Source organism: Mercurialis annua, linkage group LG1-X (genome assembly GCF_937616625.2).
Source record: "Mercurialis annua linkage group LG1-X, ddMerAnnu1.2, whole genome shotgun sequence".
Classification (NCBI taxonomy): domain Eukaryota; kingdom Viridiplantae; phylum Streptophyta; class Magnoliopsida; order Malpighiales; family Euphorbiaceae; genus Mercurialis; species Mercurialis annua.
Window position 1 is genome coordinate 2692989 of NC_065570.1, and position 13524 is coordinate 2706512.

At 34.0% G+C, this 13524-nt stretch overlaps 2 protein-coding genes across 2 annotated transcripts; both read right to left on the minus strand.

Moving 5' to 3' along the window:
• Positions 1-847: 847 nt before the first annotated feature.
• Positions 848-5530, minus strand: LOC126682912 (secretory carrier-associated membrane protein 3). The gene is made up of 13 exons (XM_050378694.2): positions 5270-5530; positions 4401-4466; positions 4128-4235; positions 3966-4028; positions 3383-3416; positions 2915-3037; positions 2390-2452; positions 2194-2287; positions 1983-2028; positions 1839-1906; positions 1659-1707; positions 1481-1546; positions 848-1155 (listed from the first exon to the last, which is right to left on the minus strand). The coding sequence occupies exons 1-13, from the start codon at positions 5327-5329 to the stop codon at positions 1069-1071; spliced, it is 927 nt and encodes a 308-aa protein (XP_050234651.1). The 5' UTR covers positions 5330-5530; the 3' UTR covers positions 848-1068.
• Positions 5531-7224: 1694 nt separating this feature from the next.
• Positions 7225-8497, minus strand: LOC126678600 (secretory carrier-associated membrane protein 3-like). The gene is made up of 2 exons (XM_050373524.2): positions 8423-8497; positions 7225-7939 (listed from the first exon to the last, which is right to left on the minus strand). The coding sequence occupies exons 1-2, from the start codon at positions 8495-8497 to the stop codon at positions 7319-7321; spliced, it is 696 nt and encodes a 231-aa protein (XP_050229481.2). The 3' UTR covers positions 7225-7318.
• Between the last annotated feature and the right edge of the window lie 5027 nt (positions 8498-13524).

Here is a 13524-nt window from a genome sequence, read left to right on the forward strand (position 1 = left end):
GTTAAAGCTTTATTAAGGGAATATTATAAGAATGGTAGAGTATTTTACTTGCGTATTGATTATATTTCTTAATTTATATCCTTATACCTCAAATAAAGAGGAACGAAAGGAGTATTTTTAACCCCAAGGCGTAGATAAGTTGGTAAGGCACTCTTCTAACTTAAGTGAGGTCGCGGGTTCGAACCATACTCATGTATGCAACCGTTTAAAACTTGGGGCCAGAGTTTGCCTCCCGCAAGGGACTTACACGGTTCGAGTGGAGATTAGTCTGAATGTGGAAGGTTTAAAGGTGCCGTTTTATAGTTGAGACCCGTTTAGAAAACCTCATGGACCCTGTACCAAAAAAAAACATGAATTTTCTTTTCTATTTTATGACGAGGGAACTGTGCCGGAGCCCAACCACTCTTTTAGGGGGGAGCTCAACCACCTGAGTAAACCTTCAAAAAAAAATAGCCTCGACGGACCTCCCAGGTCCTTAACACCTCGTTCAAATGCTTCCAATAGACCCCTTAGATAAAGTGGTTAGAAATGATAATTAAAAAATATAATAACCATAATAGTTAAATATATTTAAATATAACTATTTAAATTATAATAACAAATTTACATATATTTAAATATATTAAAAATAAAAAGGAGATGCAAAAACTACAATATTATATCGATCAAAACTATCAATCTGTTTGAAATTATCTAATAAGTTAATAATGGTAGCAAAAAGTGTACAAGTTACATTAATTGTTAACCAAATTCAAGAAATATTTCAATGAAGTGAAATGAGCACTACCAGGGGTTCAGCCTCGACGATACAACACTATTGATGGTTGAAAATAAAAGAGAAAAAACAAACAAAAAACTGTAATTAAACATACAAATTCTGAGTAAACAAATTACTGTGCATCTATAAAATAGAGAACAAAAAAATAATACAAACAAGCAAATGCGGTTGGTCCAACAAAGGCCATGCTCAACTAAAGCAGCAATTTACAATCAGAGATTTCATTATGACCAACAAGGCGCATCTACAAAGGTTTCAGCACACTAGTCAAGCTTACACAATCATCATCATCATATCGCGGCCCTCACCGCTCCTCTTGCAGCTTCGCGCTTCATCTGAGCAGCTTTACCGCTGCCACGGAAATACATGAATACTTGCTGCACCATATCAGAGTAAGGAAGTTAATAAAGTAAATAGGGATGTGGATTCAGTTCTGAATCGAACCAAATTTATAAAAATGTAAATCTTTCAAACCAAACCAGTCAGTTTGATTTTCATATCGGTTTTTGCTATAACCGAACTGAACTTATTTTATGTCGAAAACCATACCGAAAAATCATTTTTTTATGTTATCAATCCAACTAAACTAAATTTATCAGTTCCATTTGATTATTTGGTTTGGTTAGAATTTTGCCCACCCCTATAAGTAAATGCCTTATAGGTAGTGCACATTTCACTAGGAAAATGAAGGTGAAATCGGACCTGAAGAACCCAGATGCTGAGTATCAACTCAAGACAGAACAATCCAAATCCGATGAAGTAGAAGATCTGTTATGCCAACCCAAGCAACAATATCTAAAATGTTACGGTAATTCAAAAACAAAAAACAGTAGTCATCATTTAATCGAAAGGTATAAAACTGAGCCGAGAAAAAAATTACCCCAGCTATAACATGGTCGCCTACAACGTCTATTGCGGAAAGAATGCCACTGTTCCAAAAAAATCAAAGCAGGAAACCATCAATGTATGGGAAAAGTAGAATCAATCTGGTCGTAAAAAATTAATCTGGTAATATTGATCCGTATTTCAAAAAAAGTACTACTTCAATTCAAAAACATACGTGAAAGATTTTCCTTTGAAAACGATAGGAGGAGCAACTGCCGCCAGGATGCAAAAACCAATGTGAACCTGCGGACAGCAAATTTTTTAAAAAAAATCAGGCAAATTCTTTAAAGGATATCTGTTGAATTAAAGATGAACTTACCATATAAAACAGGAAAAACCATCCGAACTTCAAAGCACTTTCGTTCCTGCACAAAGAGAAATAACATGTATAATTAATTAATAACAGAGAGCACTTACACAATCATACGCTTGGCTGAAATAAATAGATGCCAGATGCTTTAGAACATCGTCGACTAATTTAAGTAGAGAAAAATGGAGGAAAATCATTTGCAGCAAAGCAATTTTAGTACCTAAATGCACGATAAAGTGGACGATACCACAAAACATAGGATCCAGGAACTCCAGCTATGAAGTAAATAACAGCAAGAAACCAGATTTTCACCCCTTTAACACAAACACAAGAAGATCAGATCACACAGCACTTTCAGAATATCAAGTAAATAGTGTAAAGCCTTTCGCAGGAAAAAAAGATGCAACAAAAATAACCTTCGCCTTTAATCCATGCGGTTGTAACAGCTATAAAGTTCCATAAGAGGCAAAAAACCAATCCTGCACAAAGTAAAAACACATTTTAATCACTTATCATCCCATTCGCTGCTGTGGCAGACATGACAATATTTTCCAGTTTCTAGATAGATCATTGATATCTCATCTCATTTGAAAATGATCAAAATATCTTGCAGATTTTTCATTCAATGAAATATTTCCACAATGAGTTAAAGAAAACTGTAGCAATTGTAGGCAAGAAGATGCATATTTCAACAGCCACATGAAAAAATCTACTTAAATAACCACATTAACTAGGACTGTTGAAAGGCCAAGTATGCAACTCAAACCCAAAGCCAAAATATGTTCTTCTTCGATAACATTAACAAGGTAAAAAATCAACTCGTAAACAAAGATCAGCCTTTAATATAGAAGATCCCCTTTATCATTGCAGTTTCTCTACTTTGTTAAATAAGTCCAAAAAACTTTTTCATAGAAAAAGACTTCTTGCATTTAGTAACTTACCCAAAAAAGTTGTGAAGGCAACATATTGAATTCTTTGAAGATGAATAGGTATTTCATTTGCAATATCGTGATGGATAATAGGGAAAAATGGTGGCCAATTCTTATCCTCTAGAACGATTCCAGCTGCAGAAGAGAAGAGAAAACTGCAAGAGTAAGCTCCATGGCAGAATAAAATGGCAATCCTTAATTTTGAAGGAAACAAACCATCCACAATCTACTGAATCATATGGTCAAATGCAATTTTGCATTCTAACATTCCTTAAAAAGAGCTGGCGTGGGATAAAATAATTGCAGAATGCAATAACAGGGGACAGAGCAGATAGACTTGGAACAAAAAAGATAGAGTAATAAACAATCACAAAACATGAAATACCTTTCTCATTTTGTGATTTTTAGTCTCTTTGGTAAAAGAATTATAAAGCATGAAATTAACATGGATGATTTGTCACAATAATAAGAAAATCTCACCTCGTGCAGCTGCATCTTCACGGCGTTTTACGTCCTGCGTAGCGCCAGAAAAGGCATATTAACACAGTTTAAACATAATGTATTAGAACAATGTTACTTTTCAAAAGCCACAACTGACAATGGTTAAACTTAATTAGCCAGATCTGAAAATCACAAAGAACCATCAAAAGCTTTTCACTCGGCCAAGGGAAATTCTTGCACAGGCTGGGTGTCTATAGACCCTCTCACGAAAACTGCACTGTCCATAAATTGTGAAATTTACTAATATGGAAAGGGTCCATGGAGAACTGAGCAAATATTCCATATGCACACAGATTCTAGAGGAGCACTCAGATTTGAAAACATACTGTGTGCAAAGCTGCCAATAATGGTAAAAGTTAAATGATACAATTTGCTGATATTGACAAGAAACTTAATTATAAGACTCAACTAAGTCTTAGTATCAGACTCCCAATAACAAAACCAGCAGGAGTCATATTACTGAATAGACCTCAAAATAAGCAATGAGAAATGAGAGGGAAATGATATGAGAGGCAGATGAACCACAGAGGACATAATTTTGTCAATAGCATTAGTGATATACCTGCTCTCGCCTTCTCAGTTCAGTTTCCTTAGATTGAAGCTCCCTTTCTTTCTTCTTCAAATCCTAAAGTTGCATACAAATTGAAATGTGAGGAAAAACACAAGATAATGCGTATAACAAAAATATATAAAAGCTTTCACCAGCTAGAAAATTTTAATTTACCGTAGCTGAATCAATAGGAATGTCAACTGTTGCACCATGATCATAACCAAAATCAGCAGGTTCAGGAGGAAGTGGTGAAAGTCTTGAGTTCGTAGCAGGAGGAACACTCTGAAATATACAATATTATGCATGAGTTCAAACTACAGTATATTAACTAGCGGATTCACGTCATTGACAATAAAACCAGAAACACTGATCGGATACATGTATTAGTACACAAAGTTACAAAAAGTTCCAAATCTAACAAAACATTCCCCTTAAAATTAGGCTTACTGCTGTATAAAATGCACCTCCACCGAATTTCTGCTGACCCGATGGTTTCCCCCTCACAGCAGGATCCTAGTTACAAAAAATCAGGTTATGTCATTAAACATAACTCGCAAATTCTCCAAAATGAATGCACTAAAAGGACATGACCATAACCATATCAAGCAGAAAATAAACGGGCAACTGTCAATTCATCGATCACCGAAAAATTCCACAAATTATCTAAAAATGAATGAAGATTGCATATAAGATAAGGATATCTAGTTATCGCCATAACAAATTCACATAAAACATTCACTTCTAGCTTTGTTCACAATTATATCAGTAAATCAAAAACCATTTGTATCTTTCTAGTTATAGGTAGCACGGACACTCTATTTTATTAGGTTCAGCCATCGTAGCTGGATTCGGTATCATAAGCCGTATAGTTTCGACTTTTTCCAAAAAATCGGTTTTCGAGTTAATTAATTCGAATATGGAAATTACAAAAGTTCAACACGGAAAAACGGAACACTTGGATGTGGACTGCGGAATGATGTTATTTTAAGGTTTTCTATGTAAAAACTGAAGTTTCATGTCTGAAATGGGACACGTTGATTGAATGAAATATCAGTGCTACCTAGTTCTAGTTCAATCAACTTCTACATCTAAATTAATCAACAAAATCAAATAACTCCTACAAACTGAACTAATATACAAGAAAATATTAAATTTAGCAAAATAAGTAAACCAAACCATCTAAATCAAACCATTAAACCCAAAACCCTATAATTCTCAAAATTCTCACAAGTCAACTTAACTTCAAACAGTTCATTAAACTAAACAAAACCCAGAAAAAATAACACCAAAAAGAATTAAAATTCAGAGAAACTCACAGAAAAGGGATTAACTTCTTCCTCCTCAAAGGGATTAGGATCATTATAACGACGAGCCATGATTAGCAACAAGTGTTTAAATGATTAAAAAAACTAATTAAAAACTATAAACAGAAATTAAAGAACAAGAAATACAAAAGCTTAGTAGAGAAGAAATAATTTCTGAAAATAAAGTTTAGGATAGTAAAGAAGTTTTAAGGAAACAAAAAAATTGGAATACAAGTCTACAGAGAGAGAAAATAGAATGAATTTTATTTGTCTGCTTATTCAAAATGTTGATTTAAATTTTTTTATTGAAAAATTCTTCAGATTGTTTGGACGAAACGGTGAAACTAATGTGACAATTATGAAATTTTCTTGGACCTTTCCTAGTTTTTATATTAATATTAAATCTTATATTTTGAAGGAAATATGTAAAATACTTTTTGATGTTTACATGTGAATTTGGTGCTTTCTTTTTTAAACATATGACTATGATTATGGATTTAATTTTGATTTTAATTTTGAATTAGAGCAACTATTTAAGTTAATGTTTAGACTTAATTATTTGTATTTAGGTTTTTATTGTATTCCTTTTCTTGGATTTGAAATGTTATGATTTTACTTTCTAACCAAAAAGATTTATGTAGATCTATGTATAGTTTTGATGTGTTTTCATGATGAATTATGGTTTATACTTACACTTTTTGATTAGAATAAAATTATTTTGAGATTCTAGTCAGCTCATCGAAATGTAATTGAAACAAGCACAAAAAAAATCAAAATTCTAAAAATGTAAATAGTGTTACAAATTCTCAACAGTTGAATTATTTATGTTTATTGTTGACGTTAAAATTTTATTTTCAATATTCTATTTGTAGTTTTGTTTTTTTCAATTGGTCAGCTTTACGGTTTAACTTGCATTTTATTATAAATTTTTATATCAATTGATTTATGATATACTTCAATTTTTATATGGCCATTCACCAAATTTTTCACGTGATTTGTCGGTTCAAGCTACATTATTATATTTTAATAAAAATAAAGCCGAAATAACGGTGAGGGATTGTCAGTGAGCTACCCCTAATTTATTGGTTTTAATGAATTTTTCTTTTGATTAGGATTCTAAATTTAGAAGATAATTTTACAATTTATATAATGACCGTGAATTAGTATACTAGCTTTTCAATTAGAATGTGAAACAAGTCAACAGAACCCATTTCATTTTTAATACCACATTATATGAAATGACGTTATTCATTAGGCAGGAATGCAAAATTATAATCTTGTTATAATTGGATCATAACCCAACACAACTGAGGTTCAAATCTTTTATAATAATAAATTAAAAGACAAATGTTCTTACTTCATATTAATTTTTATTTTTTAAAAAAAAATTAAAAGAATTGTACCAAAGAATATTATATAGTGAACTTAGCGATGATATTTCCAATGAATAGCTCGTGGACTAATTTTTCAATTAGTATTCATAATTGTAGCCTGCCAATAATACTTTTGACTAGCAGCCATTCGAACATTTTGTCAATTTTATCACCTTTGCCTCTTCTTCTAGATACCCTTCTCATCTTCATTAATAATCGGGTCGAGTCCTATACATTAAAAAAAAAACTTATTTATACTGGTTTCATTGTAAATTGGTCTCATACACAAAATATTAATATCTTTATGCTGTAGAGTTTAATGTGAAAATAGTTAGAGGTGGCCATTGGCCGGGTTGAACTGTGAACCATTCCGGAATCCGTCAAATTCTGAACTGTGTCTAAACCGGCTTGGAATCGGAGGGAGGCCGGATTTGGACCGGTTCAACATTTATATAATTATAATTAATCTATATATTTTTAATGATTTAACTAAAATAACCACTTATTTGGTGGTTTTGGTTTTGAATTTTTAAATTTTAGGTAATTAAGTTTTAATTTGGTTAATTTGGTAAGGATAATTCAGTTCACACCCCTACAAATAACTAAACAAAACGGTGTAGTACATTTCATCAAACATGAATTGCACACATAACTTGCAAGTAGTACAGGAAATGAAGATTGAATGAGATCATGGCTCTGCAAAACCTAAATCATCATTAACAGAGCAAATCTCACTATAATGGTGATACATATAAACATCCATCATGACCCAGCTACTGAGACAATTTTCGATACCGAACAACAAAAAACCAATCAAGTAAAATATCCAAACACAACTCTCATCGGAATAATTACTAAACGCTTCCACGATCCCACCGGTTAAAGATAATCCAATAACTAGAAGATCAGATATCATAATAAATGACCAGAAAGCTAAATGGAACGAATAAAACACGAAGAACCACTTAAACAACGAACGTCTCTTTTCTTGGAAAGCAAGTATAAGGGTCCGATGCCATGATACATATGCTGTCGGAACACCTAGTACCAAATAAGCAACAGCGAGCACCAAGGCTTTTGTTGTTTCGTGGCCTGTAAACCATAGCGTTGCTATGCCTATTAAGTTCATTGAAAGATAGAGAATGAGTCCTATAAATGTTGCATATGCGACATTCTGAAGCTGCTTCACATGCTCATCGCTCAACAAGTATTTGATTATAGTATTCGAAGTCGGAACATGTAATGCAACAAGAAGATAAAACAAGTAATGCAACAAGAAGATAGGCGTGTTTTGACTATGCTTGTTATTCTATGAGCGTATTAGAAAAGTATAAGTTTTAAAAAGGAAAAGACCAAGAAGAGATTTCTGGGTGTTAGACTTTAATTATTTTGATTTTTCATCTAATTTTGGCTTTAACAATTAATTAAAAATACACTAATCCTTTTTTATGAATGTATAAGACTACCGTGAAGCACTCATACGTCGGCGAACTATGAAAAATCGGACTGCTACAACTAGTTCGCGAGGGCTTAAAGATTCAACCTTGGACATGAAAGGTTCGTGAATACGAAGCAAGTACCGCGAGCATTCCTTATAAAGGTGGTAAAGAAGGATAAAGAAATGGTAATTCTATATTTACTAAACATGTACAAATTATAATAGGATAAAAAAAATCAACAGCAACAAAGAGACGAACATTTTGCTTAATAATTTTTTAAATATCGTACCAAAAGAGTATGATATTTGCTAATTAATAACTTCAACCAATACATATTTAAAATTTATAACTACGTAAGACACGACAGGGATGAAATGATTTTCTACTTTCAGTATAGACACTTCAGCCATTAGATTTGAAGCTCCCATGTCGATTGTCTTCTAATCTGTTGAATTCATTTAAAAACCAGCCCGGATAATTAAAATGAAGGGAAACTAAGTCCAGAAGTCTTTCACACACTAAATAAGTCATAACGTCACCTCATGTCAAATACTTGAGGGCTCGGAGAAATGCTTACATAAACTTTTTTTACCACGTCATTCGTAGATAGGCGATGAATGCGCTTGCAAGTTACCCCAACCCAGTGTCAATCCGTGGGAGATGAACAATTTAGCACATACAACCTAAATGAGCAATTTAATGTAACACACTGCACAAGAACATAGCCTTATTTTAGCATTGTTTTAGTATTTTATAAATGAATGATGTATATTTGATTCAAAATGAACCAAATCAAGTTGAATATTTTTAATCAAGCCCAACTAAATTAACATAATGAGTTATTCCCTTCTGCGGATCCACATTTGATTTATATAGATCACGGATCGTTTCCTGATGATCTACCAAAATTAATAGTGAAGTTAAAAGAAAACCTCCATCGCCAAGTAAATTTAATATTGTTCAAGAAAATACTCGTGACAATTAGGGAAAAAAAAGGAGAAATAAAATTAGCCATGAAAAAAAACTCTGCTCAAGTGAGACAAATAAAGAGCAAAACGGAGAGAGACTGAGCAAGTATGTATAGAGAAAGACAGTGACAAACAAGTTTAATATTTTATGACGCTTATACCCTTAATAAATTATTTATTTCTCAAATAAATGTACTTTCACTACCCTTCGTCAAATGATGAACCTTAATTATGATTTAACTAGCACAATACCCGCGCTACGCTGCGGATTTTTCATTATATAATATATAAATGTATTTTTTTATCAAATATTACTACATCAATAATTTTTATAGTAAAATTTATTTATACTATAGGATCCGAAATTTTTAAAATATACGACAAACACATCATATGATTATTCCAATATTTTTACTACTATATTGAGTTTTTACGATGTCTTATTAATTTATAAATATCTGTGTCATAATTTGTTAGAGTATTTTTGTATTTTTGGTACAAAATTAAAAAAAAAATTGATCAAATTTTAATAAAATATTATCCAAAGCAAGACATTTTTTATTTCGTCCATAACATTTCCAGCAAACATATTTGATTGCATTTTATTATTATTTCCAATAATTTGCTGATTAGAATCTTATTATGTGACATATAAACCGTGATATATATATATATATATATATATATATATATATATATATATATATATATATATGTTGAGTTATGGCTCATATTGTTCCTATTTGGATTAGGATATATTGTTCCTATTTAGATTAGGATACTTAATCCTTTGTTTAGCATTGTTTTCCTTTTAGGATTTATAGTCTAGTTCCTTATTGGATTAGGACTTAAATTGTGTCTTAAGGGTTCACTATAAATAGAGGTGATGACCCTATTGTAAACTCACAACAAACATATAGAATAAATTCTCTCTCTGCCCGTGGAGTAGATCGCATTGATCGAACCACGTAAAAATCTTGTGTGATTCTTTTCTCTTCTCTTATTTATTTTCTGCTGCGCTAACAAGTGGTATCGGAGCCTAGATTTCAAATCTGAGATTCTAGGTATTTTGTTGATTGAAGATGTCGCTTCATAAATTCGATATTGAGAAATTCAATGGTTCGAATGACTTTACTTTGTGGAAAGTCAAGATGAAGGCTGTTTTGGTTCAACAAGGATGCGTAGCGGCGTTAGGAGGAGACAGCAATTTACCGGAAGGTTTGTCTGTGGGAGAGAAGGCAGATATTATGTCAAAGGCACATAGTACGATTCTATTGAGTCTTTCTGATGAGGTGTTGAGAGAGGTTATCGGTGAAGGAACTGCTGATGCTTTATGGGGAGCGTTGGAGAGCAAGTTTCAGAAGAAATCTCTTACAAACCGGTTGTATCAGAAACAACGTTTGTATACATTGAGGATGACGGAAAATACTCAGGTAAGAGATCATGTTAATAACTTCAATCGAATTGTTATAGATTTACAAGGTGTTGGTGTTTCGATTGAAGAAGAGGATCAAGCTCTCATTCTTTTATGTTCTTTGCCCAATTCATATGAAAACTTTGTTGATACAATGTTATATGGTAGAGATTCGATTTCTGTTAGTGATGTAAAGGATGCTTTGCAATCCAAAGAACTAAAGAAAAAGGTCTCTAACTCTAATGAGGAGGAATCGGTTTCTGGTCTTGTGGTGAGTCGGGGCAGGAGTCATGAGAGAGATGGTGGGAAAGGAAACAGGTCGCGTTCCAAATCGAAGTCTAATGGACGACGATGCTATCACTGCAAGGAGAAGGGGCACTTTAGAAGAGATTGTCCGAAGCTGAAAAAGGGTGGTGAAAACAAGGAATCAAGCGGTAATGCTAATGCAGCTGTGGTACAGGAGAGTTCTGATGAGGAAGAAAGCGGTGATGTTTTGACTGTGAGTACATCAAGTTCTGATAGTACCTGGGTCCTAGATACTGGTGCATCTTATCATATGTCTTCTAGAAAGGAATTGTTTAATTCTTTCAAGGAGTGGAATGGCACTGTAAAGGTGGCGAATGATAAGGAGCTTGCTGTCAAGGGTAGTGGTTCTGTTCAGATCAAGATGTATGATGGTATGGTTAGAACATTTGATGCTTGGTATATTCCTGAATTGCGGAAGAACTTGATTTCTGTGGGTACACTTGACAAGCAAGGGTACAACCACTCAGGTGGAGATGGACAGATCAGAATTTCTAAAGGTGCATTGACTGTGATGAAGGGTGTGCTACAACACGGCATTTATATTCTCACAGGGAGTGCAGTAGTGGGAACTGTGGCGGTTGCTCGGTCCTTGGAGGTACATGATGGTAAAACCGAGTTGTGGCATCAGAGGTTAGGTCATATGAGTGAGAGGGGGCTATCCATATTGAGTAAACAAGGGTTGTTAGAAGGAGCGGAAACGGGGAAGCTGAAGTTTTGTGAAACTTGTATTCTTGGCAAGCAACGCAGGGTGAAATTCACTTCTGGAAGGCACACTTCGAAAGGCATCCTGGATTATATTCACTCGGATTTATGGGGTCCTGCTCGGGTTGAATCCCACAGGGGACTCAAATATTTTGTGACCTTTATTGATGACTACTCGAGAAAGGTGTGGTTGTATTTTCTGAAATCGAAGGATGAAGTGTTTGGGCGGTTCAAGGAGTGGAAGACCATGGTTGAAAAACATACTGATAGACAGGTTAAGACACTCAGGACGGACAACGGGTTAGAGTTTTGCAATGCACCATTCGATGACTTCTGTAGAAAGGAAGGTATAGTGAGGCATCACACTGTACGGTACACACCACAGCAGAATGGGGTTGCAGAACGGATGAACCAAACACTACTACAGCGTGCTCGGTGCATGCGATTAAACGCGGGTCTTCCAAAGCGTTTCTGGGCTGAAGCAGTTAACACTGCTTGTTATCTGGTGAATAGATCGCCATCTACTGCAATTGATTTGAAGACACCTCAAGAGGTATGGTATGGTAAACCCTCTGATTATTCTGGCTTGCGTGTTTTCGGTTGTGTTGCCTATGCTCATGTTAATGATGGTAAACTTGAGGCGAGGGCAATGAAATGCATATTTCTAGGATATGCGACTGGAGTTAAAGGGTACAGACTGTGGTGCACAGAGATGGATAGAACTCCAAAACTGATTATTAGTAGAGACGTAACCTTTGATGAATCTACTATGTTTGGCCAGAAAGAGGAACTTGGTGATCTTGCAGGAAAAACTGATCTGGGTGCTAGCCAGAAGGTGGAGTTTGTAGCTCCAAATAGGATTACTACTGATCCTATAAGCGAGCCTAATGAAGAAGTGGTAGAAGAGAGTATAGTAACAAGGAGAGGAAGAAGGCAAATCAGAACACCAATGAGATATGTGGATTGTGTTGATACGGTTGATACTAATCCTATGGCTTATGCTTTGGCAATAAGTGAGATCATTGATTCTGATGAGCCGCGGTCGTATAAAGAGGCAGTGCAGAGTAGAGAAGCATCTGACTTGGTCAATGTACGCAGTGCATGAGGCCCTTAAGGGGCATGTATGGCAGAGAGAGAGTTGGTCTTGGTTAACTTTGACTTTGGAGTAATTTTAAGTCAAGGTGGAGAGTTTATTCTGTGATGCAATTTGGTGGCCTTTTTGATTTGCTGAAGAAGGTTTCAAGATTAATCTTGTTGGATGTATTCGCCAAGGTGGAGATTGTTGAGTTATGGCTCATATTGTTCCTATTTGGATTAGGATATATTGTTCCTATTTAGATTAGGATACTTAATCCTTTGTTTAGCATTGTTTTCCTTTTAGGATTTATAGTCTAGTTCCTTATTGGATTAGGACTTAAATTGTGTCTTAAGGGTTCACTATAAATAGAGGTGATGACCCTATTGTAAACTCACAACAAACATATAGAATAAATTCTCTCTCTGCCCGTGGAGTAGATCGCATTGATCGAACCACGTAAAAATCTTGTGTGATTCTTTTCTCTTCTCTTATTTATTTTCTGCTGCGCTAACAATATATATATATATATATATATCCTAATCCAATGCGAAGTCATTCAAGTTCGAGAACGTATCAATCCGTTTTAATTTTAATACAAATAAAGCAATGTTTTAGTTACAAACAATATGTCTATTGTTTTTTGTTTTGAGTTTAATGTAAAGTATACTATAATTGTAATATATATGAATCCAATTAATTTTTATGTTAGAATAAACATATGTAACAATATTTAAGCTGCACTCGCCTTCAAGTATCGGAAATTTTGACCCCCGTGCGGAACCGACATACAAATTGGTGCTCTTTAACATTGTTTACCTTAGTTACGGAGGGGGGGGGGGGGTCCTTCTTTATTTGCACTTCATATAAATTTGTTACTAATGAAGATATTTTTTTTAATTATGTAAATAATATTGCAATAATTTTAAAATTTAAATTTATTCTTTTTTTATAGCTGCGCTTGTTAACTTATTATAGGGAAAAAATAAT